This window comes from Micromesistius poutassou, assembly GCF_964030765.1.
Source record: "Micromesistius poutassou genome assembly, chromosome: 3".
In the NCBI taxonomy this organism is placed as follows: domain Eukaryota; kingdom Metazoa; phylum Chordata; class Actinopteri; order Gadiformes; family Gadidae; genus Micromesistius; species Micromesistius poutassou.
Window position 1 is genome coordinate 12,231,176 of NC_140273.1, and position 20,494 is coordinate 12,251,669.

Consider the following 20,494-nt stretch of genomic DNA (forward strand, 5'->3'; position numbering starts at 1 on the left):
TACCCCAACGTATTCTCTCCAAAGGCACAACTTACCCTGCACCGGGGGCAAGTTGTGCCACGAGACCACTTTTTTTCTGAAAGCTATATTTCTTAAACAGTTTATTTCAGATCCATAGTTATTGTTGCCAGGGATGCACCACATCCTGAAATATACATACATATTTCATTTGGAGACATTACTGTCATGGCCTCACTTTAAAGTCACTTTGGGTAAAAAGTGGCACTACTCACCCCACTCTCCCCTATATGAATTAGGTCTACAACCTAACCAATCAAACGGTAGGGAGGGAACTACGTCATCTCTTGGCACTCATACACTTTATTACAACTGTGGTGTCGGTGTGTACTGTGCTGAATGATCATTAGACTAGGACCATGGCTGAAGCAGAAAACGATGCGTGTAGGCTACCTTTAAACTTTTGATCTTTAATCATAATGTTCAATTTGGAACTGAATCTTCTTTCATGAACAATTAAGTATAGTAATTGATACAATTGACTGTTTGTGATATAGATAGACCATCATATTTTCCTTATGCGAAGGAAAACATCGAAAACTAAAGTTTTGTTCCCCACTGACAGCAGATGTTGCTCCAGACAGCAAAACGTCAACCGACAATGAAGGTGAGTGACATTGTTATACAGCAGGAGAACATGTAGTCAGGGCTGAACTGCATCGGGCTTACCGCGTTCCCGCTGGGCTAACAGCTCTCGGGTTGAGACGTGCAGAATGCTTTGGAGACGTACCGCGGCCGCACGCAGGCGGAGCTGAGCGCACTGTGCTTGGCCAATGGAAGCAATGGAAGGTTAAGCCCTAGCTCTCCTTTCGGACCAGTCATTTTGGACTTTGGACTAATCCTTAACTGTATAGCGTGGACAACGTCAATTGCCTCTCATCGTCATAAGATGGCAAGCTGACAGTGGCGTACGTCGGCCAGTCTGGTTGTTTAATTGTGGATTTAAGGGTGTTTAATTCTGGCACTGGCAAGTGGTAGCAAATGAATGCCCACTGAAAAGCTATTACTGTTTTGTGGGAAAGCGGGCTGTTTAGGTCTGTTCTGGGTCCAAAAAGTACCAGACCTGGTGGTCAATGGGGATCATTGATCAGTCCAGGGATTTGTCTGGTGGCCAGAAACAGTTTTATTTCTATGTTCATTTTTTATGGTTGGGGTTAGGATTCGTGGTTATGAAACTTGGGAATGGCTGTAAATAGTTATGTTTCTTTACCTTTAAGTACAGAAATAAATATGCGTGCGTTAGCAACCCCAAAACAGCGCCCTAAAAGGGTGCTGCATGGCATGCGCATTAACTTCCTCAAACCTCAGACAAAAGTTTAGCGAACGGAGGCGCAGATAACTGCAGGCCAAAAACAAGACACGACACGCACTTCAGGCAGATGTGTGGTAGATAAACCGCATTTAACACTATAACTTAAATAAGAGAGTTCAAGAATGACAAAAGACTTTATTTTTACTCGCGAACAAGTAAGAGCAAAGCCGAGTTGGTTTGACAAAGAACTGGAGAGCTAGTCACGGGCCCCTCCTTATATCTCCCTTTCTGTCCATCGAGGATGTTGTTATTTACAATATCTCCTGCACACACCATGTTTACAGGTACGACACTAGAATGGGGTGTCCGGCTTGTCCTTGCCCCTAGACTAGCCTCAGGTCACCTTGATCCTTGACCTCTACGTTAGTGGGTAAACACAGATAAGTTAATCAACAGACCTTATGGCACCTTCCATGCCACAGCTAAGAGGAGTGGTGACTTCTTAAGTCTTCTTCGTCTTCTTAAGCTTTTCTTTACCATTATTATTTTATATAGCATATAGGCCAGATGAAAAGTATATGTTAGCATAATAATGTAAGGTAAATTTTCTTCTATATTTCTTCTACTTACCAAGTCCCAATAACATATAACAGTAGTACATTTCTATCAATTAATCTATAGGACATTCTGTCAGCCACTAGACAAGTCGGCATCACATTTGGTTATCAGAAAAAACCTAGCCTTAGTCAGGACTCGCATCCTGTAAGGCTTTTCAGGGTTTTCAACCTGTTTTTAGGTAAAAAAAAAGATTACCAAATGTGGTACCTCATTCAAGTAGTGATCCCTGTAATTTGTACACACAATTTATAAAACCCGTATAATCATAAGAATACAATGTTCAACCTCAGTCCATTCAGCGTACAATTATATCAAAAATGTATACGTAAAAGTAAGAATAATAATCACAACTAACGTAAATATGTGTGATGCAAAATTGAATATCTTCAGCATGCATTTAGAATTAATATTACAGAGTAAGAACAGTAGCATAAGAATACATTTGAAATTTAAATCTCCTTCAGGCATGTGCGGTTTTGAATGGTTCAGGTGATCTTAAACAATACTATGCAATGACAAACATAACCCTCATTGGTTGTTTTCAAGTAATAAAACCATCATCATTCAAATAGACCAGGTATATTGATTCTCTTAGATATAGGTGCTGAACACCTTTAATGACAGGTGGTTTTACTCGCAGTAGTTTCCGGTTGATATCGTATCTTGTGATATTCCAAATTATTTCTCATTGTTCCTCTGGTATACTGCCTACATCGCTGGTATCCTTGCTTCCTTCGTCGTTTTGGTATCATCCTAATCCCTCCTCTATTTGGAAATCTGTTCCTATTGGCATTGTCACTTCGCATTGCTCTTGATAGAGTTATGTCCATTTCTCAACATCTTTTCATAATTTGGTTCAGAGGATTTCCTTCCCATTTATCTTCAAAATATATGTTGTAATTGTAATTGTAAAAACTCAATCCTAAGTATAATAAACATTGCATTGAACATACAACGTGCCTACGGGGAACAGTACCTTCTGTTCGTGTTTTATTTGAATTGACCTGTTGGTTATCGAATTGCTGCTTCCACTCGTCTCTGCACAATTCCCAATTGTATTTAGTATTTATTATGTACAATGCATTCAGATAATTTTTATTGCATAAATAACAGTTATCTGCCTCTATCTGTTTCCCCGTGTATTCCACCCATTTATACCAACTATTATCTTTTGCTTGTTTGAACGACTGGTCTGTTGTTTTCACCCTAATGCGTCCAGAGGGGTCAGGTTTATACTGTTTTAGGGATCTTGTTGTTGGGGAGCGCCCAATACTTTCAAAGTTCTTACTATCCTCAGAATTGATTGCCTGCGCTACAAGAGTCTCTTCAAGAAACATGGGTGTTAATGTTAAGATTTCAGCTGCAATAGTTTCAGACGCAAATGCCGATATTTTGATCTCATTTATCATAATTTCGGAATTGACCATTGATATTGCAGTTGCCAGTGTTTCTAAGTTATTCTCTGCTAGCATTGTTGTTGTCTATTTTGTCTTACTCTGAAAGGTAGCTGCTGTACCATTTGTTTCTAGTGTGGTTATTGGCTCATTCATGATTGTTGTTCCTTCTCTGATGGAAGTTACATTAGTGATTGAAGGTTGTGTAAATTCCTCGATATTAGAAGTTTCGTTAATCTCACCTGCATCTAGAGTCAAATTTAATCTAATAGCGGCTACTAGTGGATCTTTCCCAATATCTCTAACTGGAGCTTGATCTGTCTTATCGGTGGTTATAGTTGTGTTTACTTTTTCATTAGCTGGGGTTTTTTCTGACTCGCTTTGTTCAGGTGCAACAATCTTACCCAGTTGGCTTTTGGTTATACAAGGGGCTTCTGCAATTAGTGTCAAATTGATTGTCATTGCTGACTCTATTTTAGGAAACAAATATTTTTCCATCGTTAGTTTATACTCGCCACTGTCGTAGTTCCATGGTTTTTGTGATTCTACTGTCAAACACCAGTACATTGGTTCTTTCTGAATTTTCACTTCACATTGATTTTTCCCCAAAGCTAATCGACCATGCTTCTGGTGGAAAGCAACTGCGCATAGCATTACGTTACCTATCATGACAGAAAAAGTGATTTGTTCATTAACCTGGTTCAATCTTTGCGGTGGTACCTGAGCGTGAAAGTTCTTCTCTCTGTCCCCTGAACTATTCCTGAATGTCTCTGGGCTGGACTTTCCTGTGTTTCTGTCACACTTCCTTCAGTACCACCCGCTGCTTCTTGGCTGTTCCAGGTCTGTCCGGTTTCTGTAGTTTCATTCTTCCTCTGGATCTGTCCCTGCACCAGCGGAATCTGGCACAACCCGTAAAGGATCAGTAGCAGGCACACCATCTTCAGCATCGTTGTGTGGCTGTTGCTCCTGGCTCGGCTGGGTCTGGTCCTGGGGTAGTTGGTCAGCTCCGGGCGTGTCTGCATCTGGCTCCTCCTCACGCTCCTCCCTCGTCCTTGGTGGAGCAGCTCTGGTGCAGTGGTTGAGGTGGTACCATGTGGCACTTCCTTCCACCTGGATGGCTGTTGGTGTTGCGTTGGTGACTTTGTATGGTCCTTCTCTCCTGGGCTGGTTCCACTTTCTCCGGAACACCCTCAGGTACACCTGGTCACCTGGCTCCACCCCTCTTGGTGGTTCCTCCTCTGGCTCTGGAACTTTGTGTTTCTCTTGGTGGAATATAAACTCATGTACAGCAGTTAATTGTTAAACATATTGTTCTTAATCCTATTTCTAATTGCTCTAACGGAGGTCCCTTATGGGGCCATTGAATGATAGGTGAAGGCATGGGTCGACCCGTAAGTATTTCATGCAGGGTTAGATGTGTCATTCTGTTAGCTTGCATGCGATGACTCATTAGTGCTAGTGGTAGTGCATCAATCCAATTCAATTTAGTGCACAGATTTTGTTGATTTTTTTTTTCTGGAGCGTCCCATTCACTCTTTCCACCATACCTTGTGATTGAGGATGTTAGACGCAACCTAACCTTTGTTTGACATGCAAATGCTGAATCACTTGTTTGAGTGTTTTCTGAATAAACGCTGCACCATTGTCTGAGCTAATCTCAGACGGAATTCCAAACCTTGGCATGACTTCTCTAGTCAGAAACTTGATTACTGTAGCTGCGCTTTGGTCTTTTGATGGGACTGCTTCTATCCATCTGCTGAACCTGTCAATGATAACTAACATGTACCTTTTACCACCTACACTTTTAATCATGTCAACATAGTCCATGACCAAATGTCTAAATGGTCCTTCAGGTGTGGGAATGTGTCCCAACGGAGTAGTAATTGTTTTCCTTACACTGTTTTTGCACATACTTCACACTCATTTAGCTGGTTATCGATCATTGTCTGCAAGTATGGTGAAGAAAAATCTTGTTTGTTAATTCTCCTCAACACCTCCCCCCTTGCGCAATGGTCAAAACCATGCGCATTAGTGATGAGTATCCCCAACAGTGCTGTAGGTGCCAACATCATCCCGCTATGGGTTCTCCATAACCCTGTGGAAGTGCGTACAGCACCCCTCTTCAGCCACATGTTTTGCTCATAGACACCAGCTTTCTCCTGCATGCGGACAATATCCTCATTAAATGATAAACAAACCTAACAACGCCGTTGGTGCAACCACCTTTAAGGTCCCTAACCTTAACTATCTTTGATTGAAACCAATCTATTGGGAAGGGAATTCAAAGCCAGTATATCCAAAACCAAAGGTTGATATTGGTGGGTTTGCCCTCAACCGCCTTAAAACCACACTGTTCCCGAGTTTTAACCGAAAACGTCACATGAGTCTGTATATACCGTGAAAGTCTTATGAACGAAAACGTGACATGCCTCATTCTAAGTCCACTGCTTCTGCTGCCTGAGCCGACATTTCTGACTCCTGTTCCTCCTCCACCTTTCACCTCACCCGGCTCTTCCTATGATGGTTGCAGCTCGTCACTTCATGATCAAGTGAGTCAGTGCTCACAGTGACTCTGCCAAGTAATCGTGACTGTGCCTGCCTTAGGTTGTCCCTGGTTTCAAGGTGGGATCTTACCCGTCGTTGGCTAACCAGCCTTCCATACTGGCTTATTGCAGGATGCCGGGCCTGGGATACAATCAGTTTCCACCCATTAGGTGGTATGGATTGCAAAGTGGAGGAATGGAGACAGATTCTTCTTCCCCAGCTACTCATGCAGCCAAGTGTTTGCGAAACAGAGACACAGCAGGGTGCTTATCCTGTGTGTGTGTGTGTGTGTGTGTGAGGAATAATGGGGCGAATCAAAAAGTAACTTTCTAACAGAGTTAAAAATATTATATTATCAAATGCTAACATTTTATCAAAGCGTTCCAGCAGTGGTATTGGCATTTGAAAGGTAAACCCACTACTTCTGAATGTAAATTGAGAACCTAGCATGGAGGAACCCTTCCCAGCAGATGTAGCGCTAATCTACTAGTTGTTCTTGATTCTATATTTTAATTGATGTATTTTTACTTTTTCAGTTTATTAAGCATTCCAGCATTTTGCATTCCAGTCTTATTCTTATCATACCCATATCTATTCAATTACCTTTTTTAGTGTGATTATTATTATTTATATTTATTTATTTTAAATTTAGAAAACACTGATCACAACTTAAACTTCCTTAAATGCATGACACTTATTTTTTATTCATAATTTTTAGGTTAAATCACTTGGTTAATTGCAACACTGTCTTTAATTGTCCTTATAACCTCCTTTTGAACTTTGATGTTCATCCATGAATGATAACTGTTGTCCTAGGAAGACTAAAACTAATCAAAACTGCACCTGAAAAAGAAAAATAATTAGGTATAATATGAATATCTGAACATCTTTTATAAGTTAGTAATTGGTTGACAAGAATGTAATCATAATCAATTATAGTAAAGACCATTTCCTTGTTAACACTATTGTTTATCTGAAGTATGCTTTCAGTATCCCGTGTGTCTTCCCCCACTCTGAGTAGAGGAGTAACCTCCCTTATTTCGGCCCTGACATACACAAGAAGACAGGCTCACACTCAAACACCTGGTTCTTTCCTCCCCCACTCTTCCACCGTGGACAACATGAATTAGAAATTTGGATAACATTTTATCTTACTTATTTAGTCTAATTGTAGGTATTGTCGATTATCACCTCTAATTTATGTCATCACTTTTTAATATGACGTCTGTTATTACCGTAATTCCTCAAGAAATATTTTATTTGTGTTATCTTTTTGGTACTTAAACCTCGTCAGGTCTGTTGAACTGTGCATTAACTCCGCCCTCCCCGAGTCCTTTTAGGGCGGGTCCTTCTGCTCAGATTGGTGAGAGAGGATTTTCCCTGAACTCTTAGAAAGAGTCCCCAGCGCTGGTTGACCCCTGGACTTCTGTGGAGGAGCGGTGTGCATGCTATGGACAACTTTAAATGCTAATTGTTCATGTTATGGAGTCTAGACAATAACCCCTAGTATCCTTGACCCATAAAGGGTCTTGCCTGTCCCCAGTTGTTGCTCCCTTGTTTTTGCTGTCCCTGGTAGCTGTTGCCTTGCTGTGGTGGGAAAGAGGGGTCATTTAAACACTCTTTTCTAATATGTCCTTCCTGGTTGCATCCATAACATATTAGAGGGCCTTTGCGCTTTCCTTGGAATCCCTGCTGCTGATTGTATCTATACTGTCCTTGGGGTCCCTGTTGTTGATTGTATCTATACTGTCCTTGGGGTCCTTTTTGTTGATTGTATCTATACTGTCCTTGGGGTCCTTTTTGTTGATTGTATCTATACTGTCCTTGGGGTCCTTTATACTGATTCTGCCTATATTCATTTGTTGGACCCCCATTACTATGTGTGTACATGTATGACAGGTGGAGTCTAGACAGGAATCCCTCCAAGTCCTGTGAACTCGGGTGCTCTCTTCTCCCTTTGCGATCTCCTAGGCTCCTCCTGTGACTCGAGTTCTAGGGGGCCTTGTACTGATTTACTACCACTGGCCTGGGGCTCCTCCTCTTCTCTTTCCTGACCCTCAAAGAAGCTCTTTTCCCTAAAGCTGCACTCAGCTCTCATCTTCCTCTGACTCTTTTTTGACTTCTTTCCTCTCCTTTTTTTCTTTTCTACCTTCTTTCTTCCTAGCTTAGGCCCTTCACTAAATTGCCCGTTATCAATTTTCCCATCTTTGTCCCCGTTGTCACTGTCACTAATACTATTGTTATCACTATTTAACTCTCTCCTTGTTTTCCTAATTCCTTCATAACAGTCCATGTGTATGGGTGGGCCTCTCCCTCCCTGTGTGTCACAATCCTTATTTTCTCCATTTAATGTGACCTCCCCTTTTACATATACTGTGCCTGTTATCAATGGGTACAGTCCTATGTTATACGGTGGTGGCTGAGCCCTCGCGGGTAAAGACTCAGTTTTCTCATCTTTATTCACTATTTCCCTAGCTGTTCTCTCTTCTTTCCTCCATCTCTCTCCTTCCTTTTGAAACAAGGCTAGCACTGACTTCTCCCATTTGTCAGAGATCTTCTTTATCTCATCTTTAAGCAGTGGACAATCTCTACCCAAAATCTCCACTGCTGTAGGTGCCATATTAATTTTCTTAGGTGTATAAACACTATTTTTAATACAATTTGTTTGAGTTTATTCTACTCGTTAGTTAAAACTTTTATCTCTGCTGATTGGAATGTGCTCCCCTCCCACCTTTGTCGATTCTTACTTCAGCTCTGCTCTTGGGCTTTTTCCCCCCACCCTTCCTGTTCTCTAGCCTCTCCTTTTCTCCTGATCTGACAAAACCAGGGGGGGTTTACACATCTACTTCAGACAAATCAATTATTACAGATTATATTTATTCCTACTATCGAAGTGCTTTCTATACGCTTTTCCAGCACTTCTCTGTCTTTCTAATTTATTTGTGACAGAATAAAATAAAAGAAAACGGGCTGCACAAGTCTCCGAGGTGACTTAACCCTACCACGGCTTGAATGCAGAAAGAAAACGACTTATACAACTTTTTATAGTTTGTCGGAAAACGGTCAAATTTGTTGCACAAGGTTCTGAGTGGAAATCACTAACTCGCCTTTAATTGCAAAAAAAAATTTGACCAGGTGTTATAGCCAGTCTTTTGTTTAAAACAGGAACGGCCAAATATACAAGGTTCTGAACGTCTTCAATACAGATCGATAGGGCGTTTTTATAGCCCGTCAAAATTTAGATCAACATAAACAAACACTATATGCGCAATTATATAAGGTTCGAAAATATTGCCTACTCTAACATTCCAATTTTCAATTTTGGAATTTTAACTTAATTTAGAATTTGTTTTGTAGTTTGCCAATACTCAATACTCCGCTGCTTCATTAGCTAGGCATAAAGTCCTAGGCTTCTCTACCGCTTGATTCAGTTCAGCTTAGCACAGAGGCGATATCCAATTTTTATACTCCCACCTTTTACTAACCAAGTAAGCTTATCTTATATTGGCAGCATCCGTAGAGTTGGTTCTAGTGCCCCCACAGAACCGATCTCTGACCCTTACTACACGCAAGGTGATATACCTGAGACCTTTAAGCTTTGACTGACATCACTGTCCCTCTCTAACAGAGGCGGTGCCAGCAGGCAGCCCACTTCTCTCCGTCCTCCTTAACTAGAAACTAGCTGTTTTAAAACCAGGGCTAAGGATCCGAAACCTTGATTACCGGAACTTTTACTAAAAAACCAGGATATAGAATCCACGACTCCGACCAACCAGAACTTTTCTCAAAGAACCAGGTTCAAGATAGCAAAACTCTTAATCTACCAGAACTTGCTCAAAGAACCAGGTTCAAGAATCCAAACCTCTCCCCAGCACCAAAACAACTAATTTCCTTAAGGCCGCGACTGAGGCACACTACTGACCCTTAACTCCAATTAGGGTTGGTCAGAAGCAACCCTACAATTCTATCCCACAACAGAATCTGATTTCTGGGGGTGACCTGCGGGCGCTGTCCTATCAGAACCTTCCCACTAATTTGTTCCTCTAGCCGACAGTTCACAGGAATTTCAGGCCTATTAAAATACTGCAACAATAACTATCAATTCAAAACCACAGATCCTTTGAGTTAGTAAACCACAGAGCATGTATGGTTAGTGCGCGCACGTCATTCCTCCGCAGAGCTCCTCTCCCTCTTTCTCTCTTTTTCTATAACTAATGGTTCGTTAATTTGAAGAGTCACTTTACCTGCTGCTTAGCGTTCGGACAGGGCAGGAACAGATCACACAATCTTTCCTATGTAATGATAAGAACGCAGCTTACCTTTTTAAGATGGTGGCCACTCTATTGTGTGATCCGTCCGGACCCCGTCCTGCAGCTCAGCAGCTGGCGTGCCTCTGTTCTTCAATCCTGTTTGTGACGCCAAATATGTGGTAGATAAACCGCATTTAACACTATAACTTAAATAAGAGAGTTCGAGGAGACCGGAGCAAGAATGACAAAAGACTTTATTTTTACTCGCGAACAAGTAAGAGCAAAGCCGAGTTGGTTTGACAAAGAACTGGAGAGCTAGTCACGGGCCCCTCCTTATATCTCCCTTTCTGTCCATCGAGGATGTTGTTATTTACAATATCTCCTGCACACACCATGTTTACAGGTACGACACTAGAATGGGGTGTCCGGCTTGTCCTTGCCCCTAGACTAGCCTCAGGTCACCTTGATCCTTGACCTCTACGTTAGTGGGTAAACACAGATAAGTTAATCAACAGACATTATGGCACCTTCCATGCCACAGCTAGAGAGGAGTGGTGACTTCTTAAGTCTTCTTCGTCTTCTTAAGCTTTTCTTTACCATTATTATTTTATATAGCATATAGGCCAGATGAAAAGTATATGTTAGCATAATAATGTAAGGTAAATTTTCTTCTATAGATGCAGGCAAATTTGCCAAACTGACTGATATGTTTGCTGCAGCACCTTCCGCAAAGGGGCCACGGCTGCTGTAGTACTTCAGAGGGCCCTTCTGGTCCTGGCTGACAGGCTCCTCCAAGCCGGGCGCGCTTGCCGCTTTGCGGGTGCACAAAAAACCTGTGCACACGTGTGAAAGGTTAGGCAGGGCTGGTCGAGGCCAAAATGCCAGTGCCGATTTTGTCCCGGTCCATCCCTGCATATGGTAACACAATATAGTGATAGAAAGGTAACACCGTTTTTGGTATACGCGAGAATCCAAAACGCATCAGAGAAAATATGACAGACAGTAAAAAATACATGCTATTGACTTTATTGACTGAAGAAAGTTGGTGGTGTGATATTTTAATTCATGCTTCATACCTTTCATACACTGTTCCGGCAACCGAACAGAAGTGGATTCCGCTGATGGCAGGTAATATGTTTATACATACATACATACATACATACATACATACATACATACATACATACATACATACATACATACATACATACATACATACGTTGTTTACTAGTAGTTCTGGCCTGATCTCCTTGGTTGTAGTTCTCATCTCACAAAATCGTATTCTGATACTAGTATGTGCGTGTGTGTCTTCGTCTGTGTTTGTGTTTGTGTATGTCGGTGTCTGTGTGTGTGTCTGTCTGTGTGTGTGCGTGTGTGTGTGTGTGTGTTGTCTCATGGTCACTGTAGTGACTTCATTCTGGAGAAGTACAAGATGAATCACAAGCGACGCGGCCTGGCGCTCATCTTCAACCACGAGAACTTTCTTAATAAAGCCAGTCGCCGTGGGACACAAGAGGACTGCAACAAGCTGGAGGAAAGGTTCCACGTCTCTATTGTTTATTATTTGCCTTTTGATTAAAACACAAATTGCCAAAGGGCAGTGGTGGTTGTAGTTCTATTATGTTAAACTTCTTTGGCCTGCGTTTAATTTCTCCACTGTACACTTTCGTGTCATTTTTGAAGCATGTTTGCTGGTTGGCACAATGCAGTAGATTGTTTGGACGACAGGTGGAATACAAACATCTGTACACGGATGAGATCAGGCTGAACCAACTAATTACAACCAGTGTAATGTTCAGAAATCCAACTAATTAAATGATCCTCAGTTGTCGTCTAACAATAAAACAGCCTGGGGGGGTTCCCCCCGCACTACAGGATATTGGATCGTAAATATTGAACATGTATTGATAACAAATATTTGCAATTTTGAATCGGGGAGGTTGTATGTCAGATTTTGGCATACCTTAAATATAATGAGGGGGGGGGGGGATGTCATCACTATATACACACTACAATAAACTAGACTAAACCACACACACGGCTGTGTGTGTGTGTCTGGGTGGGGAAATCCTTTCCTTTTCGTAGATTTAAAGCGTTAAACTTTGAAGTCCAAGCCCATCAGGATCTGAAGAAAGTTGCCGTTCTGGAAAAGATTGGCGCAGGTAAGACACACTTGCTCCATTGCTAACATCAATGAATTTGTCTCGTCTGTTGAACAGCTTCTTTAACTTAAAGCTAAAATGTGCTCTTCCACTAGCGGCAAAGTCTAACCACGTGGATGCAGACTGCTTCATGTGCGTCTTCCTGAGTCACGGCGAGAAAGACAAGGTGTTGGCGTCCGACAAAGAGATTAGCATCGACGAAGTTACTGCCTCTTTCAAAGGAGACAAGTGCCGAAGCCTCGTTGGGAAGCCTAAGATCTTTATACTACAGGTATAATACTCAATAATACTGTAAACATCACTCAATTATACTGTTTATACTTCTAATGTATATACTACTATAATATACTGTATATACTACTCAATAATATTGTATACACAACTCAATTATACCATATCTTGGCAAAAGACTAAACTATAACTTTGAACGTTGGGAACTTTGATTGACAACACTGAGCTAACAGTTTTGGTTTCACTTTTACAAAGTTGTGTAAAGTAACAAAACTACAAAAACTTAATTACAGTACTTAGTAAAGTAAATATTTGCACATATATAATATTTCTGTCAACATTCACTTTTATTTCACTACATAAAACCAATAGAAAAGGTGCTTTTACTCCAATACAGCAGTTGACTCATCATAAGGCGTTACAAAATGGAATCTGAAAATATTTGTCTAATCATGATAATAGCTTATCCTTAAAGACTTCTTTACTTTGTAGTGTTTTGCGTCAATTTAATTTGAGCTTTACCTCAAGGGATTTTATATATATATATGACTTTAACTAGTGACTCTAGTAACCCGTGTCCCTTTCAACTAAGATATCTGTACTTTTACTCAAGTATGTCTTTCAAGTACTTTATACACCGCTGCTTTTACTCCAGGATGACTTTACCTGCCTTTTTCTCCTATATGTAATTGAATTGAATGCTTTGGGCCCTATTATTAATGATGAACATGACCAGTTAGAGAGTTCACTGTACAGTTCCCAGTTCCCATTTCTAAGCAATTAGTATTTTAACTGAAGTAATCCGCATTGAATCCATATAGAAAAAAATCTAATCAAACCGGGACCAGGTGAATAGCTATCCAATCACTAAGTGATACCCAGCCATATTAACTGACCCTGTCTCTGTCCAGGCCTGCTAACAGACCCTGCCTCTGTCCAGGCCTGCTAACAGACCCTGTCTCTGCCCAGGCCTGCTAACTGACCCTGTCTCTGTCCAGGCCTGCTAATGGACCCTGTCTCTGTCCAGGCCTGCTAATGGACCCTGTCTCTGTCCAGGCCTGCTAATGGACCCTGTCTCTGCCCAGGCCTGCTAATGGACCCTGTCTCTGCCCAGGCCTCCTAATGGACCCTGTCTCTGTCCAGGCCTGCTAATGGACCCTGTCTCTGTCCAGGCCTGCTAATGGACCCTGTCTCTGTCCAGGCCTGCTAACTGACCCTGTCTCTGCCCAGGCCTGCCGTGGGTGTGAGTTCGACCTCCCTGTGACTGGCATGGCCGGGGACAGTGACGAAGAGGAGGACCAGGTGGTGGCAGACGCTGGTGTGTTCCACACACTGCCTGCTGGTGCTGACTTCCTCATGTGCTACTCTGTGGCCGAAGGTGAGACAGAGTTTGAATGACGGCCGGGGGCTAGCCTTTCCGATGTGGTTGGGGGATATTAAAAAATATCTAATATCTAAAAGATTGATTCGCTCCCGGAAAGTTAATGTGAAGAAAAACTATTCATCATTAGTCTGAATTCTTCCTGCATTAAAAGTTCTTGACCCTATCAAACTCTAGTCTGTGTACAGCTCATTCAAAAGGATTTGTTCACCTCACTCCCACATGAACCATACCTCTGGTGATAGTGGCTTACGTTTCCCCACTTGGCAAACAAGTAAGCACACACAATGCATCCCCTCATTGTTCAAAGGGGAATTGAACAATGAGGGGATGCAGGAGTGCTTACTTGTTGGTCTGGACTCTGTTTTTAACTTTGTTCCGTTCATTCAGAACACCATATTTTATCTTTAGCATAAAATCAGCGGCTGCCATCTTGGCTGTTTTATTCAATACCTCAACAGCGCTCCCATAGCCATCATACCAAACCTGATTTCGACCTGTTCACCCAAAATTGGCAGAAGTCACACACATAACAAACAAATTTGCAAATCAATGTCCTTTGAAAATGAAAGCATATTTTACTCTGATTTGTGTGTCTATGTGTATAAAACTCAAATCACAATTTTGTGATTTACTATCGCTTTCATACAAAGACAGGTATGACAGTTGACTTTGTGTGTGTGTGTGTTCAGGGTATTTCTCCTTTAGGGATCCCAATTATGGCTCCTGGTACATCCAGGACCTCTGTGAGACCCTGCGCCGGTGCGGAGGTTCCCTGGAGTTCACAGAGCTGCTGACCCTGGTGAGCAGTAAGGTGGCCAAGCGGTGCGTCGAGAAGAGCCAAAACAAAAACGCCATCGGGAAGAAGCAGATTCCCTGCTTCGCTTCCATGCTCACCAAGAAGCTCTACTTCCGACAAAATCAGTAGATGTCAGATCGATAATCCCAAAGGGGTACCTGTGATTGTATAGCCCAGCTTTTGAAAATGTTCAAAATGTACAGAAGTTTTCTTTTTTGAATGATTCGTGGGTGAGTGGGGTTTTATTATCCTGCCTGAATCATTCCCATCATTTGGAACTAATGTGTTGGCTATAATTACAATGTACCATCATATTGAAGTCATAAAGTTACATAGTGCGGAATCAACAATTATTAAGCGTATATTGATTTCCTAAAGGTTCAAACAAACTATATGAAGGCAGAAAGATAAAGTCAATCACTCAAAAACTCAGGAACCATGTGTACCATCTACTCGCCACCATGTACCTGTTCAATGTATAGTTTCTCAACGGTGTCTTTGAAATAAAACCTTATGTTCGATCAAGCTATGACTTTGTGTATCAGTTGCTGAGATTGATTGGGAGCCAGAAAATGTATTGGAGTTGGGGGGAGAGATCATTCTGGTGAAGATCCACAAAGGTAAGACTCACTGACTCTGCTTTGCTTATGTTGCAATTTTTTCGCATCTGTTAAACAGTGTCTTTAATGCGCTGGCTAGCGCAAACCTAAAACTTTCCATCGAAGGGGATGGAATTTTAGAAACTGAAAGGATTCAAAAATGAAAGCTCTGAATGGTATTTCTCAAGTGAAGTAAGTCATAAGTCCGCCCCTTGTCAACATATGTTGCTAGGAGACTGAATTATATATTTGTACTTTGTCATCAGCTTTGGTTTCACTTTCAGTAGTTTTCAAGTCATTTTATCGCCAGCCCAATTGGTTCCAAGTCACAAACGGTGGTACAATCTGAAATAGCTGTAGGCCTACAAACCAAACAAACGATTGCGATAACATTATATACAACTGGTTAAATGATTAATGAGAAATTTTGAACAGATTTTACTTTTACACCTGTAGGATTTATGTATGTAGCCTACGCTACTAAAATATACTGTGTATATGGTCCGTGTACAAAGTATAATTCATTTACAGTTGTTCATGTTGTATAATGAAACAGGCCAGTTTAGGGGGTATTGCCTAATTTCATTGTCCGAGACGTGCAATGCAATTCAGCGCGATAAATATATATAGCCTAATATAGTAGAATCAGGATGTAAGTAGGCTATATATATATATATATATATATATATATATATATATATATATATATATATAGTGGTGTGTTATATCTAAATCTAAATCTTAAATTCATATGTAAATGTTAAATCTAAATGTTAAATCTAAATCGAAATGTTAAATGTTAAATCTAAATGTTAAATCTAAATGTTAAATATAAATATAAATGTTAAATATAAATAAATATAAATGTTAAATGTTAAATCTAAATGTTAAATGTTAAATCTAAATGGGTCGCCAAGTATAAAGCTAAATGTTTAGAAAATATTCAAATTCCCAAGGAAACCACGCCCACTGCAGTGGCTTCAAATCGTACGGCAACGATCGCACGGCCCCGCCCCCCTCCCCCGGACTTGTGGTGAAAGGCAGGCGGGCATGGCCGGTTCTCTAATGCCGCTTTTCCACCGCCAGTACCAACTCGACTCGACTCGACTCGCCTCGACTCAACTCGGTTTGGTTGCGTTTCCATCTAAAAAAGTACCTCTTCAATGTGGGCGGGTCGTAGAAAAGAGCCTCTCCACCATGGGTGGGTCGTCATTAGGTTTTAATCACGGAAGACGCGATTCCCGGGAAATCTGAATCTGATCAAGACTATTTCCTGATTCCCGGGAAAGGTTATGATGGGAAATAAAATAAAATAAAAAGCGCAATGACTGCGCGTCTATTGTTGTCATACGGTAACGTTGATCAAGGCGAAACTTGAGCCCTAGGAAAGGAACGACACTGAAACGAAACAGCGAAACGCTGATCCTCCGGAGCCGGTCCGTGGACTCCAGCCACGCCGGACACACACAACCACGCCCGACACACATAACGACGCGCAGCCTAACTCTAGCCCCGGGAAAGGAGCGACACACACGGCGAAACGCTGATCAGTGTCCCCCTCGGGAGAGGGTTCATGGACTCCAACCACGCCGGACACAACTTAACTTTGAGTGATTATTCCTGTTTACACTCTGCTAGCCAATCAGTGGCCAGCAACCTGTTTACGTCACACAAAAGTACCTACTCCTCTCGCTTGGAACCTCGACGGAGGTAGTACTAAAAAAAAGTACCCGGTACTAGGTACCAGGTACTTTTTTTGCCAATGGAAACGCAAAAAAGGCGTGGCGAGTCGAGTCGAGTCGAGCTGGTACTGGCGGTGGAAAAGCAGCATAATGCCGCTTTTCCACCGCCAGTACCAATGTGCGTGGATGATCAGCTGGTCTGACGAGCAAGTGACGTAGTTCCCCCCCAGACGCGATTGGCTGATACGTTTTGCAAAACGTTTTGCAAAACGATTTGCAAAGTGTTTTGCGGATTGAAATGTCATTTGAATTTTGCAACACACGGAGCGTGGCGAAGTGCATTGCAATCACGGGGACGCTATAGCTTTTCAATTTGAATAAAGGAACTCAAAAAATTGGACAAAATGTTATTCTATTTTTATTGTTATAACTTTTGCAAATTTTATTGAGGATTTCATTGTCACTTTGCATATTAAAATACACTTTGAATAACGTATTTACAAATTACATTATTAAATTGCATAATGAATTGTCAATTGCACAATGTAATGACTTATTGAATTGCAAATTGCAAATTGCATTGCCATTTGAATTTTACTACATATATGCTTCCATAGTACCCTGACGGTGTCAATGACAATCAATCACGAGGAAAACTAGTTAGCACTATCAAAAATAATCACACTGAAGACATGACCAGCCTACTCGGCTTCGGTTACGTTTGCAAACAACATTTTCACCGGAGAAAGAGGTAAAAGCTTAGAAATAAAGCCAACGACATAATCACTGTCACTAGATATAAAGAAAACGTTGACTTTCACTCGATGCTATTCACTGACAGTAAAAAAAAAAAGTTGTTATTGTATGCACTACTGTTCATAGACTACTAGCTCCAGCGCTCCTTGCTGCGTTTCTAAATAGCTCACTCGCTTACTAACCAAAAACTACAAAAACTGGACTTTAACACCATTTTGGAGACATTTCTAACTTTATATACATATCTTGAGTGCTTTATGTACCCATTAATCGACAGTGGTGTTTAACCTGCACATTGGCCTTTAAACAACTTGCAATACGAGAGTCCTGGTTGCACAACGATAATAACAAATTAAGTGAACAAATGAATGATATAGTTGGTTGCATGGTTGAAACTTTTGAACAACTATATTTAGGCTATTTGTTTATTTATTTCGTTTAGCTCTCCTTAAATTAAATTCAAGCTTCAAAACGCACGACTTTTACTTCTAAGGCGAGCTTTACTTTGAAGGCGAGCTGTCTCTGTTTCCGGCTCTCGACTTCCTTGTTCAAATATCATTGTACAACTTGGATAATGGAACAAGCTGACGCTTTGGCGCGCTGAATTGCATTGCACGTCTCGGACAATGAAATTAGGCAATACCCCCTAAACTGGCCTGTTTCATTATACAACGTGAACAACTGTAAATGAATTATACTTCGTACACGGACCGTATATATATAGTACTTGATAATACCATACACACCACTCAATTATACTACAATATAATGTATATGCTACAAAAATTACTGTATATAGGCCTAATACTCAAATTTACCTTACACACTGTTAACATTTACTGTATATACAACTCGGTTATACTTAATGCGACTTAAATATTCAGTATATAATATTAAGATATACAGTATATTTTGGTGGACAGATTTATCCAGATTGTCTCCAGATTGTCACATGGGACAAATCATAATCCAGATACATATGGGCAGGGAAAAAAACCTAGGGTAAGAAAAAAGCTGCAGCTGCCGTCATAACCTCGCTCTTTAGCCATGACAAATGTGTGAGACACACCATGAACGGTTTAAGAACAGTAATTTATTTAACAAAAGGCAATCAATTTAACTAATTAGATTACATTAGATTAGATTCAACTTTATTGTCACTAGCAGAGTACAAGTACAGAACCAATGAAATGCAGTTGGCGTCTAACCAGAATTGCAAAATAAGGTAAACATTGCAGGTAAGCATGTAGTCATTTAAAAGTGCAGATAAGCAGGTAGTCATTTAAAAGTCCAGTGCTAGACAGTGCAGTAATAAGTGTAAACATTTATACAGTGCAAGGCAGTATAAGTAAACAGGTGAACATTGCAGAAAGTGAGATGCAACAGGTAAGCAGGTAACCATTTGAAAGTCCAGTGCTAGACAGGGGGTGGGGGTTTATTCAACAGTGATACAGCCTCTGGAAAGAAGCTATACTTGTGCCTGCTGGCGTGGGAGAGCAGGCTCCTGTATCGCTTGCCAGATGGGAGAAGGGTGATCTGGGTGTTTGGGTGGGTGTCATCCCTGACAATGGATTTGGCTTTGTTTAAGCAGCAGTCATGGTATGTGTTGTGGATGGGGGGGGGGGGGGGGGGGGGGGGGGGGGGGGAGTAGACAGCCAATAGTCCTCTGGGCAGAGTTCACTACTCTTTGTAGTGCCTTGCGGTCGGCAACATTGCAGTTACCGTACCAAACAGAGAAGCAATTTGTAAGTATGCTCTCAGGGGTACAGCGGTAGAAGTCCGATAGAATCCTAGGACAAAGCTGTGCTTTCTTAAGGGTCCGTAGGAAGTGAAGACGCTGATGCGCCTTCTTCACCAGACTGGAGGAGTTGAGGGACCAAGAAAGATTATCTGTGATGTGGACCCCAAAGAACTTAAAGCTAGACACACGCTCCTAATATGGAGGGGGGTGTGTGCCCTGCTCCTGGTTCTCCTGAAGTCCACAATGATCTCCTTGGTGTTGAGTTCCAGGTTATTGTTTTTACACCACGTAGTTAGATGTTGAACCTCCTCCCTATATGCTGTTTCATCCTCATCTCTGATCAGGCCCACCACAGTGGTGTCTGCAAACTTGATTATGGCATTGGAGCCATAAACAGCCATAATCATTAACAAGGTGTGGAGTGTGGATAACAGTGGAATCAGTAGTGTAAGGTGTGCATAAGGGATGATGTTGTAAGGTGCATCCCAGAGGTGGGTGTTTATGTAAAAGCCCACGACCATGTTGATGGAGTAGTGCTTGTTAGCCGCCACAATGAATCAAATCCCAAACCGGTTTAACACCCAGGAGATGGTGTGCATCAGATACACCCAAACCGGTTTAACACCCAGGAGATGGTGTGCATCAGACACACCCAAACTGGTTTAACAACCAGGAGATGGTGTGCATCAGATCCCAAGTTCGTGGAGTGTCTGCAATTGAAAGGAACCATGAAAGGATACATCTAGTGATATATAATTTTGTCAACAAATTCCATGAGAAGAAAAAAAACAATAGATGAGTGATCCTACTAACAAGTATTAGTTCTGTAGCCAAAGCCTGGTGTGGCATAAACATGGACACAAAGCATTTTCATATATATTTATGAATAAAAATAAATGTTCACCCACCAACCCATGGCCCATTTATTGTGAAAGCCCTGCACAGAGCTGGCAGAATTGAGAGCAGAAGCCAGGGTGCGAGTTCTGAGTAGATGCCCTGCAGCCCCCCTCTTTTCCCCTTTCCTGCAGCCTGTTGCTAAATAAAAACAGTCCTTGTTAGAGGGCCCC

General features: G+C 41.5%; 1 protein-coding gene across 3 annotated transcripts; it reads left to right on the plus strand.

Annotated features, from left to right (window-relative positions):
• Positions 1–328: 328 nt before the first annotated feature.
• Positions 329–15,174, plus strand: LOC311341229 (caspase-6-like). 3 transcript variants are annotated; one of them, XM_084466127.1, is made up of 8 exons: positions 329–402; positions 587–625; positions 11,183–11,204; positions 11,484–11,615; positions 12,162–12,238; positions 12,334–12,509; positions 13,700–13,847; positions 14,543–15,174. In XM_084466127.1, the coding sequence occupies exons 1-8, from the start codon at positions 378–380 to the stop codon at positions 14,776–14,778; spliced, it is 855 nt and encodes a 284-aa protein (XP_084322253.1). In that variant the 5' UTR covers positions 329–377; the 3' UTR covers positions 14,779–15,174. The 3 variants fall into 3 exon arrangements, with proteins under 3 accessions (XP_084322253.1, XP_084322252.1, XP_084322251.1); XM_084466126.1 differs by having other exon boundaries at positions 350–402; positions 584–625; XM_084466125.1 differs by lacking the exons at positions 329–402; positions 587–625; positions 11,183–11,204 and having other exon boundaries at positions 11,282–11,615.
• The last annotated feature ends 5,320 nt before the right edge of the window (positions 15,175–20,494 follow it).

Excerpts from the sequence above, each read along its gene's own strand:
- LOC311341229 (XM_084466125.1), top strand. The coding sequence starts at position 11,371 with ATGTGCGTGTGTGTCTTCGTCTGTGTTTGTGTTTGTGTATGTCGGTGT. Across the intron at positions 11,616-12,161 it reads TGCAACAAGCTGGAGGAAAG|ATTTAAAGCGTTAAACTTTG; the intron begins GTTCCACGTCTC and ends TCCTTTTCGTAG. Across the intron at positions 13,848-14,542 it reads GTGCTACTCTGTGGCCGAAG|GGTATTTCTCCTTTAGGGAT; the intron begins GTGAGACAGAGT and ends GTGTGTGTTCAG.